Genomic DNA, 16,877 nt, shown 5'->3' with positions numbered 1-16,877 from the left:
CAGCAGCAGGACCACTACCTCCGCCTTTGTGCAAGGAGGAGCAGGAGGAGCACTGCCAGAGCCCTGCAAAATGACCTCCAGCAGGCCACAAATGTGCATGTGTCTGCTCAAACGGTCAGAAACAGACTCCATGAGGGTGGTATGAGGGCCGACGTCCACAGGTGGAGGTTGTGCTTACAGCCCAACACCGTGCAGGACGTTTGGCATTTGCCAGAGGACACAAAGATTGGCAAATTCGCCACTGGCGCCCTGTGCTCTTCACAGATGAAAGCAGGTTCACACTGAGTACGTGACAGACGTGACAGAGTCTGGAGACGCCGTGGAGAACGTTCTGCTGCCTGCAAATCCTCCAGCTTGACCGGTTTGGCGGTGGGTCAGTCATGGTGTGGGGTGGCATTTCTTTGGGGGGCTGCACAGCCCTCCATGTGCTCGCCAGAGGTAGCCTGACTGCCATTAGGTACCGAGATGAGATCCTCAGACCCCTTGTGAGACCATATGCTGGTGCGGTTGGCCCTGGGTTCCTCCTAATGCAAGACAATGCTAGACCTCATGTGGCTGGAGTGTGTCAGCAGTTCCTGCAAGAGGAAGGCATTGATGCTATGGACTGGCCCGCCCGTTCCCCAGACCTGAATCCAATTGCGCACATCTGGGACATCATGTCTCGCTCCATTCACCAACGCCACGTTGCACCACAGACTCTCCAGGAGTTGGTGGATGCTTTAGTCCAGGTCTGGGAGGAGATCCCTCAAGAGACCATCCGCCACCTCATCAGGAGCATGCCCAGGCGTTGTAGGGAGGTCATACAGGCACGTGGAGGCCACACACACTACTGAGCCTCATTTTGACTTGTTTTAAGGACATTACATCAAAGTTGGATCAGCCTGTAGTGTGGTATTCCACTTTAATTTTGAGTGTGACTCCAAATCCAGACCTCCATGGGTTGATAAATTTGATTTCCATTGATTATTTTTGTGTGATTTTGTTGTCAGCACATTCAACTATGTAAAGAAACAAGTATTTAATAAGATTATTTTTTTCATTCAGATCTAGGATGTGTTGTTTAATATATATACTGCTGTACATCTCATTCTTACATGATCTAGTGTAAACTCTCCGGGTGTACATACGTACAGATTGCATGTGATTACTGCTACAGTGTTATTTGGCTTGTCAATCAGATTTGTCCCGCCCTTCTTGTTTTTATTGTCTTTTATTGTCTTTGTCCTCCTACTTAGATTTTAATCGTTTGAAATGTTCCTGCTAAAAGTAATTTCAGCATTTTGCTGCAACTGCTGTAACACCTTTAAAACTGTATACGCAAACCAATACACTCAATTTGAAATGGTAAGACAACAGGGGAAACAGTAAATGGTGAAAATGGAGAGGGAAGGAGTCTGATGATCGCTCAGAGAGAGGTGTGTGTGTGTGTGTGTGTGTGTGTGTGTGTGTGTGTGTGTGTGTGTGTGTGTGTGTGTGTGTGTGTGTGTGTGTGCCTTTTGTTTCTCCGGTTTCATGTTTCCCCCACACCTATGTGTCATGTAATGTGTTGTGGAAGCCCCACTGGGCTGAGTGGGGAGTCTCTGAAGGCAGACAGGCACCATGCTACAGTAGAAGACAAATGACAAGGCAGAGCACACAGTATCTCTCTCTCGTTCGCTCTCTCTCTCTCTCTCTCCTCTCTCTCTCACACACTAACACACACACTCTCTCTCTCTGTCTCTCTCTCTCTCACACACACACACACACAGTCACAATCTCAAACACACACACACACACACACCACTCGGCCAGCATATAGATAATTGGCCCCTTCTCGTCAGCTAATGCTGACATTTTTATCTCCACATGTCTAAACAGTGTCCAAACACACATAAACAAAGCAAGGGAATGCCAATTAGGCTTGGGCAGTATCCAGATTTTCATACCATCATACCGACCTTGTGCCATACATACATTTAGTAATACTGGCACTGAACACAAGGAACTCCATTTTCAAACCCCACTGAGTCTTTGTAATCCGAAAGTTAGCAATGCTAACAAGTACATGTAACATCCCATAGAAAATGCTAACTAAAATGCTAATGAGCAAATTGCAAACATTTTATAGTCTCTGACCTAAAGTAGGACAGACATCCCAGCTAATAGAGTTATACAAGTATAAAAATAAAAAAAAACATGCGACACATTTTGCTGCAAGCACAAAACAAATATTAGGCAGCAAGGCTCTACATCCAGGAACGGACTTTCTGCTGTTACCAAGCAAAACTAGATTTTGGAAGAAGCTAACCACGTAGCTAGATAGCTAACTAGCTACTAAATTAGCGAACCAAATGCACAAATGCAGAGCATTTAGCACATTGTAGACCGTTAACTTAATCGTTCTAAGATATCTAGCTGGCCAACATTTAGCTGTGAATTCCGTACTGCAACTAGAAACACCTGGCGCATTCTGCACAACACTGAGTGACTCACAAGGCTCCGGTCTCCTTGGTGCGTGTTTATAAACAAACACTACTGGTAAGCTTCATAATGAAAAATGATTTGACAGGTGAAATGAAAAACGTAATCTTCTTTATCTCCTAATGTATTGCACAAGTTTACTGCAGGTATTTACTTCAAAGTAACTACAGATATTCATAGTTTCAACAGTACTGACCAGCCCTGTTTCTGGATTTAACCCTCCTGTAGGTTTTAACTCCAACCCTGAGAACTCTGATTGTTGTTATGGGAGAACTCTGATTGTTGTTATGGGAGAACTCTGCTGTTATGGGAGAACTCTGATTGTTGTTAAGGGAGAACTCTGATTGTTGTTATGGGAGAATTCTGATTGTTGTTAAGGGAGAACTCTGATTGTTGTTATGGGAGAATTGTGATTGTTGTTATGGGAGAACTCTGATTGTTGTTATGGGAGAATTCTGATTGTTGTTAAGGGAGAACTCTGATTGTTGTTATGGGAGAACTCTGATTGTTGTTATGGGAGAATTCTGATTGTTGTTAAGGGAGAACTCTGATTGTTGTTATGGGAGAACTCTGATTGTTGTTATGGGAGAACTCTGATTGTTGTTATGGGAGAACTCTGATTGTTGTTATGGGAGAATTCTGATTGCTGTTATGGGAGAATTCTGATTGCTGTTATGGGAGAACTCTGATTGCTGTTATGGGAGAATTGTGATTGTTGTTATGGGAGAATTCTGATTGTTGTTATGGGAGAATTCTGATTGTTGTTAAGGGAGAACTCTGATTGTTGTTATGGGAGAACTCTGATTGTTGTTGTGGGAGAACTCTGATTGTTGTTATGGGAGAACTCTGATTGTTGTTATGGGAGAACTCTGATTGTTGTTATGGGAGAACTCTGATTGTTGTTATGGGAGAACTCTGATTGTTGTTATGGGAGAACTCTGATTGTTGTTGTGGGAGAACTCTGATTGTTGTTATGGGAGACCTCTGATTGTTGTTATGGGAGAACTCTGATTGTTGTTATGGGAGAACTCTGATTGTTGTTATGGGAGAACTCTGATTGTTGTTATGGGAGAATTCTGATTGTTGTTATGGGAGAATTCTGATTGTTGTTATGGGAGAACTCTGATTGTTGTTATGGGAGAACTCTGATTGTTGTTATGGGAGAACTCTGATTGTTGTTATGGGAGAACTCTGATTGTTGTTATGGGAGGAGACTGATTTTTCTTATGGGAGGAGTTTGTTTTTTGTTATGGGAGGAGCCTGATGTTTGTTATAGGGGACTCTGATTCGTGTTATGTGAGAACCTAGCTCCCCCCTAGTCCCCCCCCCCCCTAGTCCCCCTGTTATTTGAACCATGAGACAGACATTCTCTGTTCCTCTGTTTGGACTCCACAAACACACACTAACACAAGACATAGGCATTATCACAGTACCTGGCCTAGCATACACAGCCACTAACACAAGACATAGGCATTATCACAGTACCTGGCCTAGCATAAACAGCCACTAACAGAAGACATAGGCATTATCACAGTACCTGGCCTAGCATAAACAGCCACTAACAGAAGACATAGGCATTATCACAGTACCTGGCCTAGCATACACAGCCACTAACAGAAGACATAGGCATTATCACAGTACCTGGCCTAGCATACACAGCCACTAACAGAAGACATAGGCATTATCACAGTACCTGGCCTAGCATACACAGCCACTAACAGAATACATAGGCATTATCACAGTACCTGGCTCTGGCATAACACAGCCATTAGCAAAAGTATTTTAGTTCTGATGAATAGGCAGACAGGGACTGGGGACAGGCAGGCCAGGGTCAATAGGCAGACAGGGACTAGGGACAGGCAGGCAGGCCAGGGTCAATAGGCAGACAGGGACTAGGGACAGGCAGGCCAGGGTCAATAGGCAGACAGGGAGTGGGGACAGGCAGGCCAGGGTCAATAGGCAGACAAGGACTAGGGACAGGCAGGCCAGGGTCAATAGGCAGACAGGGACTGGGGACAGGCAGGCCAGTGTGTCAATAGGCAGACAGGGACTGGGGACAGGAAGGCCAGTGTGTATAGCCAGACAGGGACTGGGGACAGGAAGGCCAGTGTGTATAGCCAGACAGGGACTGGGGACAGGAAGGCCAGTGTGTATAGCCAGACAGGGACTGGGGACAGGAAGGCCAGTGTGTATAGCCAGACAGGGACTGGGGAGAGGAAGGCCAGTGTGTATAGCCAGACAGGGACTGGGGACAGGAAGGCCAGTGTGTATAGCCAGACAGGGACTGGGGACAGGAAGGCCAGTGTGTATAGCCAGACAGGGACTGGGGACTGGGGACAGGAAGGCCAGTGTGTATAGCCAGACAGGGACTGGGGACGAGGAAGGCCAGTGTGTATAGCCAGACAGGGACTGGGACTGGGGACAGGAAGGCCAGTGTGTATAGCCAGACAGGGACTGGGGACAGGAAGGCCAGTGTGTATAGCCAGACAGGGACTGGGGACAGGCAGGCCAGACAGGGACAGTGGAGAGGGACAGTGGAGAGGGACAGTGGAGAGGGACAGTGGAGAGGGACAGTGGAGAGGGACAGTGGCGAGGGACAGTGGAGAGGGACAGTGGAGAGGGACAGTGGAGAGGGACAGGGAGGCCCATGGTCATGTTGCATTTCAGGAAACAATTGAACAGCTGACTACTGAGCTCTATTCTGGTGCCGGAGAACGGACGGACATCAACCACAGACAGACAGACAGACAGACAGACAGACAGACAGACAGACAGACAGACAGACAGACAGACAGACAGACAGACAGACAGACAGACAGACAGACAGACAGACAGACAGACAGACAGACAGACGCTGCATGTGAACTGGTATAATGTAATGACCAGTCAGAGCAGCCTTCCTCTAACAAGCATCTCTTAATAGCAGCATTGTTGTTCCTCCAACAGCGTCATTAAAATGAGACTCAGAGTCTCAACCCTCTCTGTGTCCTCCTATTCTCTGCAGGGGCCACAACACCTGTGATAGGCCTATAATAATACTTTATATGGAAATCAGATTGGGATTTTGTACAATGAATCAAATCCACCATAAACCAAAGCGTTTGATCTCAAGTCAAGAAATATGCTTGTTCGACGTGGGCACTGTCTTTTGCTACCTGTGATAACAACAACAACATCAACCACAACAATAACAACAACATCAACCACAACAACAACCACAACAACAACCACAACATCAACCACAACATCAACCACAACATCAACCACAACATCAACCACAACATCAACCACAACATCAACAACAACATCAACCACAACATCAACCACAACAACAACATACAACCACAACATCAACCACAACATCAACCACAACATCAACCACAACATCAACCAACACACATCAACCACAACATCAACCACAACATCAACCACAACATCAACCACAACATCAACCACAACAACAACCACAACATCAACCACAACATCAACCAACATCACCACACAACAACTACAACATCAACCACAACATCAACCACAACATCAACCACAACATCAACCACAACACACTCAACCACACACACCACAACACAACCACACAACAACAACGACACCACACATCAACCACAACAACAACCACAACAACAACAACAACGACAACAACCACAACAACCACAACAACAACCACAACAACTACAACCACAACAACAACAACCACAACAACAACCACAACAACAACCACAACAACAACAACAACAACCACCACAACAACCACAACAACAACCACAACCACAACAACAACAACCACAACAACAACCACAACAACAACAACAACCACCACAACAACCACAACAACAACAACAACCACAACAACAACCACAACAACAACAACCACAACAACAACAACAACCACAACAACCTTGAAAACTTGTTGTTTTTCTCACTTTTTTTCCCTCTTAAAGTGGCTTTCTTTCTTACACAATGTGAACGCAGCAGAGAAGTTTTGGCTGGCTAGATGTCGGTTGTTATGGCGACGGCGGATCATCTGGGCCAGGGTTCCGCAGGCAGGCACCTCGTCACCCCGCTCGGTTCCATAAGTGTCACCATAACAACAACGGAACTCTCCATCAGAATGCCACCATGGTCAGAAGCTCTTCATCTGGGCTGAGTCCAAAATGGCACCCTATTCCCTATATAGCACAATACTTTTGACCAGGGCCCCTAAGGATATGGTCAAACAGTAGTGCACTATATAGGGAATAGGGTGACATTTTAGACCCATCCTGGGTTTGTATTGAAGATAACCCCCACATCCATCCACTCATTCAACAACACTAGCTGATTGTGTGGCAGGATTCAGGAACGCACAAAAATCATTACCACAACTTCACATGTTAAAAAAAACACTATTTTCCCAGACGACTGCAAGACCATCAGACAATGAGCAATGGCAGCTATTCCCAGGAGAGGGACCCCCTCGAATATCAGGCCTGAACAGGAGAGGGACCCCCTGAAATATCAGGCCTGGACAGGAGAGAGACCACCTCAAATATCAGGCCTGGACAGGAGAGAGACCACCTCAAATATCAGGCCTGGACAGGAGGGACCCCTGAAGTATCCGGCCTGGACAGGATGGAAGAAGCCACAGAGAGATGTAGGCTGTTAAACACTTCCGACAGGCAGAGAAAGAACAACTAAAACGTCTCCAAGATAAAAGATAACGTAAAGTCTCTGGTTCCCCGTGGGATTCAGACCATCAAAGCCTGGGCTAAATTTCCTGTTGTAACATTCTTTCCCAATGTTGGACACTGTTTGTACAGCTCTCACAGAGTCTCTCTCTCTCTCCCTCTCCAGCTCCTCACTAGCTCCTCTCCAGCTCCGGGCATCAGCCTTTCTTCAGCAGGCTGCACTAGACATATCAAAAGAAATATGATGCGCTGCTTCTTTTTAATATTTGAGGAAAATGTAGGATTCGCCGGGCGGCGTCTCGTGAAGAAACTAACGGATTAGGTCAGGAGCCTTTGCAGCTAGTGTCGGGAAGAGAGGTGTGTGTGTGTGTGTGTGTGTGTGTGTGTGTGTGTGTGTGTGTGTGTGTGTGTGTGTGTGTGTGTGTGTGTGTGTGTGTGTGTGTGTGTGTGTGTTGTGTGTGTTATAGCTGTCAACAACACACACACCCTCCCTGAGATTGTCTTCACCTAGACGATGACGATAGAATAATACTGAACAAAAATATTGTCACGTCTACTCACGCTACTCTTCTCTGGCGCTCATTGTTGCCAGGTTACCTGAGACCATCGTTACGCGCACCTGCACCTCATGAGACTCACCTGGACTCCATGACCTTCCTGATTTCCTCCCTGATATCTGTCACTCCCTCTTTGGTTCTTTCCTCAGGCGTTATTGACTCTGTTTCATGTCTGTACTACTCGTGGTTCTTGTTTTGTACCATGTTCGTTTATTTATTAAATTATTCACTCCCTGTACTTGGTTCCCGATTCCGAGAGTACACGTTACAAATATAAACGCAAAATGCAACAATTTCAAAGATTTTACAGAGATACAGTTCATATAAAAGAAATCAGTCAATTTAAATGTATTCAAGCCTTAACCTATGGATTTCATATAACTGGGCAGGGGCGCAGCCACGAGTGGGCCTGGGAGGGCATAGGCCCACCCACTTGGGAGCCAGGCCCACCCACTGGGGAGCAAGGCTTAGCTAATCAAAATGAGTTTTCCCCCACAATAGGGCTTTGTTACAGACAGAAATAAATAGACATAATTATCAAACAAAGAACGTGTGTGAGTGTTGGATTGTGCCGCTGGCGATCCGTTAATAAAGAACACCTAGAAAATGTTGCCGACTGGTTTGTTTAATTTAAGGAGTTTTACTTTCCATCCTTAAGTATATTTTAGCCATTACATTTACTTTCGATCCTTAAGTATATTTTAGCCATTACATTTACTTTCGATCCTTAAGTATATTTTAGCCATTACATTTACTTTCGATCCTTAAGTATATTTTAGCCATTACATTTACTTTCCATCCTTAAGTATATTTTAGCCATTACATTTACTTTCCATCCTTAAGTATATTTTAGCCATTACATTTACTTTCCATCCTTAAGTATATTTTAGCCATTACATTTACTTTCCATCCTTAAGTATATTTTAGCCATTACATTTACTTTCCATCCTTAAGTATATTTTAGCCATTACATTTACTTTCGATACTTACGTATATTTAAAACCAAATACTTTTAGACTTTTTCTCAAGTAATATATTACTGGCTGACTTTTACTTGAGTCATTTTCTATTAAAGGTATCTTTACTTTTACTCAAGTATGACAATTGGGTACATTTTACACCACTGGAATGAATTATATACATTGTAGAACTAAAAGGTTGAACTCTACCAAACATGTAACTGGCCTACTATGTATCTTTACTTTACAGTAGAGAACATCCACAACATGTACTGTAGGTACTTTACAGTAGTAGAGGAATATCTATGTTGTAAACATCCACAACATGTACTGTAGGTACTTTACAGTAGTAGAGGAACGTTACCACAGACAGCCCTCAGGCGTCACCACAGACAGCCCTCAGGCGACACCACAGACAGCCCTCAGGCGTCACCACAGATAGCCCTCAGGCGACACCTCAGGCGTCACCACAGACAGCCCTCAGGCGTCACCACAGACAGCCCTCAGGCGACACCTCAGGCATCACCACAGACAGCCCTCAGGCGACACCACAGACAGCCCTCAGGCGACACCTCAGGCATCACCACAGACAGCCCTCAGGCTTCACCACAGACAGCCCTCAGGCATCACCCCTCTGATTCCAGCTACTGACACACACACCTTCATTCTTTACCTTTTGATATCAAAACTGTGTTAAAAGGAAACATAAACCAGAACTTTCTCCAGATTCAATCTCCTGACCTAACACTAATGTACTGTAGCTACAGTATGTTGTTTTTTTTATTTTTTTATTTCACTAAGGGTTTAACCAGGTAGGCAAGTTGAGAACAAATTCTAATTTACAATTGCGACCTGGCCAAGATAAAGCAAAGTAGTTCGACAACATACAACAACACAGAGTTACACATGGAGTAAAACAAACATACAGTCAATAATACAGTAGAAAAATAAGTCTATATACAATGTGAGCAAATGAGGTGAGATAAGGGAGGTAAAGGCAAAAAAAGGCCATGGTGGCAAAGTAAATACAATATAGCAAGTAAAACACTGGAATGGTAGATTTGTAGTAGAAGAAAGTGCAAAGTAGAAATAGAAATAATGGGGTGCAAAGGAGCAAAATAAATAAATAAATAAATACAGTAGGGAAAGAGGTAGTTGTTTGGGCTAAATTATAGATGGGCTATGTACAGGTGCAGTGATCTGTGAGCTGCTCTGACAGCTGGTGCTTAAAGCTAGTGAGGGAGATAAGTGTTTCCAGTTTCAGAGATTTTTGTAGTTCGTTCCAGTCATTGGCAGCAGAGAACTGGAAGGAGAGATGGCCAACGGAGGAATTGGCTTTGGGGGTGACCAGAGAGATATACCTGCTGGAGCGCGTGCTACGGGTGGGTGCTGCTATGGTGACCATTGAGCGGAGATAAGGCGGGACTTTACCTAGCAGGGTCTTGTAGATGACCTGGAGCCAGTGGGTTTGGCGACGAGTATGAAGTGAGGGCCAGCTAACGAGAGCGTACAGGTCGCAGTGGTGGGTAGTATATGAAGCTTTGGTGACAAAACGGATGGCACTGTGATAGATTGCATCCAGTTTGTTGAGTAGGGTATTGGAGGCTATTTTGTAAATGACATCGCCGAAGTCGAGGATCGGTAGGATAGTCAGTTTTACGAGGGTATGTTTGGCAGCATGAGTGAAGGAGGCTTTGTTGCAAAATAGGAAGCCAATTCTAGATTTAACTTTGGATTGGAGATGTTTGATGTGAGTCTGGAAGGAGAGTTTACAGTCTAACCAGACACCTAGGTATTTGTAGTTGTCCACATATTCTAAGTCAGAACCGTCCAGAGTAGTGATGCTGGACGGGCGGGCAGGTGCGGGCAGAGATCGGTTGAAGAGCATGCATTTAGTTTTACTTGTATTTAAGAGCAGTTGGAGGCCACGGAAGGAGAGTTGTATGGCATTGAAGCTTGTCTGGAGGGTTGTTAACACAGTGTCCAAAAAAGGGCCAGAAGTATACAGAATGGTGTCGTCTGCGTAGAGGTGGATCAGAGACTCACCAGCAGCAAGAGCGACATCATTGATGTATACAGAGAAAAGAGTTGGCCCAAGAATTGAACCCTGTGGCACCCCCATAGAGACTGCCAGAGGTCCGGACAACAGGCCCTCTGATTTGACACATTGAACTCTATCAGAGAAGTAGTTGGTGAACTAGGCGAGCCAATCATTTGAGAAACCAAGGCTGTTGAGTCTGCCGATAAGAATGTGGTGATTGACAGAGTCGAAAGCCTTGGCCAGGTCAATGAATACAGCAGCACAGTATTGTTTCTTATCGATGGCAGTTATGATGTCGTTTAGGACCTTGAGCGTGGCTGAGGTGCACCCATGACCAGCTCTGAAACCAGATTGCATAGTGGAGAAGGTTTAGACCAAAGGGGGTATACTGTTGTGTAGTGTACTACTATGGTGTAGTATTTTGGTGTAAAACTATAATGTAGTAATGTAGTGTAGTACTGTAATGTTGTACTGCATTGTAGTACTGTAGTGTAGTAGTGTAGTACTGTAGTGTTGTACTGTAGTAGTGTAGTACTGTAGTGTAGTAATGTAGTGTAGTACTGTAGTGTAGTACTGTAGTAGTGTAGTACTGTAGTGTTGTACTGTAGTGTAGTACTGTAGTACTGTAGTAGTGTAGTACTGTAGTGTAGTCATGTAGTAGTGCAGTACTGTAGTGTCGTACTGTAGTAATGTAGTGTAGTACTGTAGTGTTGTACTGTAGTACTGTAGTATTGTAGTGTAGTTATGTAGTGTAGTACTGTAGTGTAGTACTGTAGTGTTGTACTGTAGTAGTGTAGTACTGTAGTGTTGTACTGTAGTACTGTAGTATTGTAGTGTAGTAATGTAGTGTAGTACTGTAGTACTGTAGGGTAGTACTGTAGTAGTGTAGTACTGTAGTGTTGTACTGTAGTGTAGTACTGTAGTGTAGTACTGTAGTGTTGTACTGTAGTAGTGTAGTACTGTAGTGTAGTACTATAGTGTAGTACTGTAGTAGTGTAGTACTGTAGTAGTGTAGTACTGTAGTGTAGTACTGTAGTGTTGTACTGTAGTAGTGTAGTGTAGCACTGTAGTGTAGTACTGTAGTAGTGTAGTACTGTAGTGTAGCACTGTAGTGTTGTACTGTAGTAGTGTAGTACTGTAGTGTAGTACTGTAGTGTAGTACTGTAGTGTAGTACTGTAGTAGTGTAGTAATGTGCTGGATAGCAGCAGCAGTGGCTTGTGCTTTTAGACAGCAGCTGTGCCACATTTCTAATGACTTAGAGGGAATACAGTATGCCCTTATCAAGGGGAAAACCAAGCTTTCACAAGACATTACATGACACATAGGTGTAGGGGCATCATGGAACCAGAGAAACCAGAGGCATTTCCACAGTGGAAACTGCACGCACGCACGCACGCACGCACGCACGCACGCACGCACGCACGCACGCACGCACGCACGCACGCACGCACGCACGCACGCACGCACGCACGCACGCACGCACGCACGCACGCACGCACGCACGCACGCACGCACGCACGCACGCACGCACGCACGCACGCACGCACGCACGCACGCACGCACGCACGCACGCACGCACGCACGCACGCACGCACGCACGCACGCACGCACGCACGCACGCACGCACGCACGCACGCACGCACGCACGCACGCACGCACGCACGCACGCACGCACGCACGCACGCACGCACGCACGCACGCACGCACGCACGCACGCACGCACGCACGCACGCACGCACGCACGCACGCACGCACGCACGCACGCACGCACGCACGCACGCACGCACGCACGCACGCACGCACGCACGCACGCACGCACGCACGCACGCACGCACGCACGCACGCACGCACGCACGCACGCACGCACGCACGCACGCACGCACGCACGCACGCACGCACGCACGCACGCACGCACGCACGCACGCACGCACGCACGCACGCACGCACGCACGCACGCACGCACACACACACACACACACACACACACACACACACACACACACACACACACACACACACACACACACACACACACACACACACACACACACACACACACACACAGAGAGGAAGTGCCCTGGGTTAGACAGCTCATACAGCCAGCCTGGTCATGCTTGGTTGAGCAAATAACAATACCAAGCAATAATTAGCAGAAAATATGCCATTCTACTGGAACTGAACAAGGCTTACTATGCCTTCTGGGTAAATGCATCTGGCTTTGTATGTTATGAGTGTGTGTGTGCGTGCGTGCCCTCTGCCAGCTCTCTGCCAAAACCATAACAGACCTGAGACTCCAGCTGCCATCACCGTGAGGGAATGAAAACATCACTCGGTTCATAATGACAACGGAGCTGTCCAGTCGTCAGCCTGCTGATCCCTACACTCTAGAACCAAAAAGGGTTCTTCGGCCGTCCCCATATGGGAGACCCTTTGAAGAACCCCTTTTGGCATCAATTTAGAACACTTTTGGGTTCCATGTAGAACACTTTCCACATAGGGATTCTGTGGAAAGCGTTCTTCACATCTTAATTCTGTTCCACCCTCTTCATACCTTTATCCACCCTCTTCATACCTTTATCCACCCGCTTCATACCTTTATCCACCCGCTTCATACCTTTATCCACCCTCTTCATACCTTTATCCACCCTCTTCATACCTTTATCCACCCTCTTCATACCTTTATCCACCCTCTTCATACCTTTATCCACCCTCTTCATACCTTTATCCACCCTCTTCATACCTTTATCCACCCTCTTCATACCTTTATCCAGCCTCTTCATACCTTTATCCACCCGCTTCATACCTTTATCCACCCTCTTCATACCTTTATCCACCCTCTTCATACCTTTATCCACCCTCTTCATACCTTTATCCACCCTCTTCATACCTTTATCCACCCTCTTCATACCTTTATCCACCCTCTTCATACCTTTATCCACCCTCTTCATACCTTTATCCACCCTCTTCATACCTTTATCCACCCTCTTCATACCTTTATCCACCCTCTTCATACCTTTATCCACCCTCTTCATACCTTTATCCAGCCTCTTCATACCTTTATCCACCCTCTTCATACCTTTATCCACCCTCTTCATACCTTTATCCACCCTCTTCATACCTTTATCCACCCTCTTCATACCTTTATCCACCCTCTTCATACCTTTATCCACCCTCTTCATACCTTTATCCACCCTCTTCATACCTTTATCCACCCTCTTCATACCTTTATTCTGTTCCACCCTCTCCACACACACGTACTCCCCCTCCCCCCAAAACACACACTTATATCAAAGCCAGATGCATTTATACAGTAGTTATATGTACATTTGTATTTATGTATTTAACTAGGTAAGTCAGTAAAGAACAAATTCTTATTTACAATGACGGCCTACACCGGCCAAACCCGGACGACGTTGGGCCAATTGCGCACAAGCCCCTATGGGACGCCCAATCACGACCGGTTGTGATACAGCCTGGATTCGAACCAGGGTGTCTGTAGTGACACCTCCAGCACTGAGATGCAGTGCCTTAGACCACTGCACCTGTCTGGGAGCGCGCACACACACACACACACACACACACACACACACACACACACACACACACACACACACACACACACACACACACACACACACACACACACACACACACACCCATGAAACAGGGTTGGTTATGCAGACTCCCTTTAGACTCAGTAATGTAGGAAAACCCTCCATAACCCTCCAGTCCCCCAATACTGATTAAATGAGGACATACCAGTTATCTGTGTGTTAACTCTTTACTGTCTGAAGTGATTAGAGGGGAAGCATTAACTCCCTGGAGGCAATAGGGTACGGTATTGGCCAGTCACAATGTCAATTTCCACACATGTAGACAGGCCTTCAGGCTTATATTAAAGAGAGTGATCATAAAATATAAATTCAATAGAATAGAATACTTTATTTTGCAATCAAAGAGTGCTGGTTTATTTACATTGTAAACTGCACAACAGGACTATTTGAACTGTAGTTTGCTGAGCCTATGGTTAGAGTAACCAATGTAACTACAACTTTCCTCTCTGTCTTTCACTCCGAGTGTGATGCAGGGCATGTCTTTGACTGGTTGGTGAGAACTCAGTGTGTGCTGGGCTGCCTGGCTGAAGGGCCCGGGGCCTGGAAGTGCTTTCAGACTGAATCCATTCCCTTACAAAGAGCCATTTATTAGGTGGCCAAGCTGAATAGCTGTTTTCAATGCTCAGCCACAATCTCTCATAGTCCCTTTGGAGAGCATCCATGAGTCTCTCTCTCTCTCAGGCTTGGTTTTCCCATAAACCTATCTTCGTTCCTATGAAAGATGTGGGTTGTTTTGGGGTCGTTTCTGCTTTTTTTTAAAGTTGTGTTGGTCTGTGTAGAAATAAAATGTGGTTAAGAAGCTTCCTATTTAACTCCAATTTCCCGCTATTCCAGAGTGTTACTCTGCTGCGATGAATTGGACTTGCTAAACAGCCTGTTGTCAGCAAAACAGTATTTCCTTTCCTTCCCCTGCTCTCAATGGCTTTGAGACACAGAGTAGAAACCACTGTCTGTCACTTAATGATACATGGAGGTCTGGCTGTTCCATGTCCACTCTTCAACCATATTCTAACAGTGATTTTATGTCAGTAACTCAGCATTAATAGCCTACTGTCAGCTGGTTGGTCACTGGCTCCTCCAGAAATATGTGTACCATAGAATAGAATAGAATAGAATAGAATAGGCATTTCTCTATCTCTCCTATTCATGGAACTGAGCAGCGCACCTGTTGTAAAGGTACTTTCCCAACGCCCTCTGTTGGAGATGGAAGCAGTAGCTTTGACTTCTTCGATTAAAACAGTGACATCACGAAGTCCTTCCAACGTTTTTTTTTAGGTCGTTGATAAAAAGAAGCAGGAATAGCCTAGGGCTACAATGTTGTCCAATGTCTTCTAGACGCGAGATAACGTGACAGTTTGGAAAAGAAAATGTGCAGAAATGTCAACACGTGTTTGGCTGCTGGCTGGGTTCAGTGCTCCCACCAAGACCTGAACATATAGGGACATAAACTGTTCTATTCCAGTATTGAACCGTGAGGGACAGACTCGTTGAATAGAGACAGACAGACATAGGCCTAAATAAAGGGTATATTATTTAGGTTAAAACAATAAACTGAATTTAATAAACTCACCAACTCCGATTTTCTCCTCTTCCGTCGGGGTCCACATGATCCTGGTGAAATTCCAGGTAAACCAAGCACGGGTTCGCCGTTATCATGGGAAAAAGAACCGGGAAAAGTTGCATAAACCGCTCAGATCCACGGAAATATATCACTGCGTCTCAACGCCTGCAAATAAAAGAAAACCAAAGTGGAATGTACGTTCATATTTCGCCTCTCAATCTACGCATTTTTTTCTGGTCCGGTCGTCAGTCAGTCAGTGCATCTTGCTGTCATCCGACAAGGTTGACTCAGTCTATCGCAGGAAGTGTTAGGTTGTCATCCTATCCGGCTGAGGCTGTCACTTCTGTGCGGATCCCTTCTCCCAACTCTTATCAATGCAGCCGCAGCATCTCCCGCGGTCCACTGCCAGGATGGAGAGAAACACCTTCTGTATTCATTTATTTCAAACCTCCGGTACACAGAAACACAGCACAGCAGGCGAATTTTCTATCTGTCGATCCCAAACTCGTTTTTGAGTCGGATAAATTGATTTAAAACGGTCCTATATCGCTATGGAATAACAAGTCGACCATGTAAAGACCACGGAGAGTGAATGTCGCAACAGCACTGAGAGAGAGAGAGAGAGAGAGAGAGAGAGAGAGATGTCCAGTTGTTTACGATGTAACTGGAGTGTGTGAACGGGATACTCAATGCAGTCACCGCTGCGCCATCTTTTAGCCTATCCACATAACGCAAATTGCCAAATAGTTCATCCTTTGATGGGACACAGATGGGGCATAGAGACAGTTGGCATATCTTAACCTAGATCTCTCTCCTCTCCTGGCTTTAGTTCCTATAATGAGCTTTGGTTTGGGATGTGTTATGTGGTGCTGTTTTGTCTCTCTCTGATCTGTGTTTGTGTGTGTGTGTGAGAGAGAGAGAGAGAGAGAGAAAGAGGTGCCAGCTGATGCTGTCCAAGTTGTTGTCTTTACAAATGAGTCCATTTGTCTTCCTTACACA

General features: G+C 45.6%; 1 protein-coding gene across 1 annotated transcript in view; it reads right to left on the bottom strand.

The window, feature by feature from the left end:
- Positions 1–16,616, bottom strand: part of LOC106566212 (dedicator of cytokinesis protein 3) — a 401,791-nt gene extending 385,175 nt beyond the window's left edge. Inside the window, exon 1 of the mRNA XM_045691962.2 lies at positions 15,888–16,616. Within this exon, the coding sequence (XP_045547918.2) occupies positions 15,888–15,924 (37 nt within the window). The 5' untranslated portion in view covers positions 15,925–16,616. The remainder of the gene's footprint in view (positions 1–15,887) is intronic.
- Between the last annotated feature and the right edge of the window lie 261 nt (positions 16,617–16,877).

The sequence above is a fragment of the Salmo salar genome, chromosome 12 (genome assembly GCF_965601325.2).
Source record: "Salmo salar chromosome 12, fSalSal1, whole genome shotgun sequence".
Lineage (NCBI taxonomy): Eukaryota > Metazoa > Chordata > Actinopteri > Salmoniformes > Salmonidae > Salmo > Salmo salar.
The sequence above is the reverse complement of the archived record's forward strand: the minus strand, read 5'-3'. Positions and strand labels throughout refer to the sequence as shown.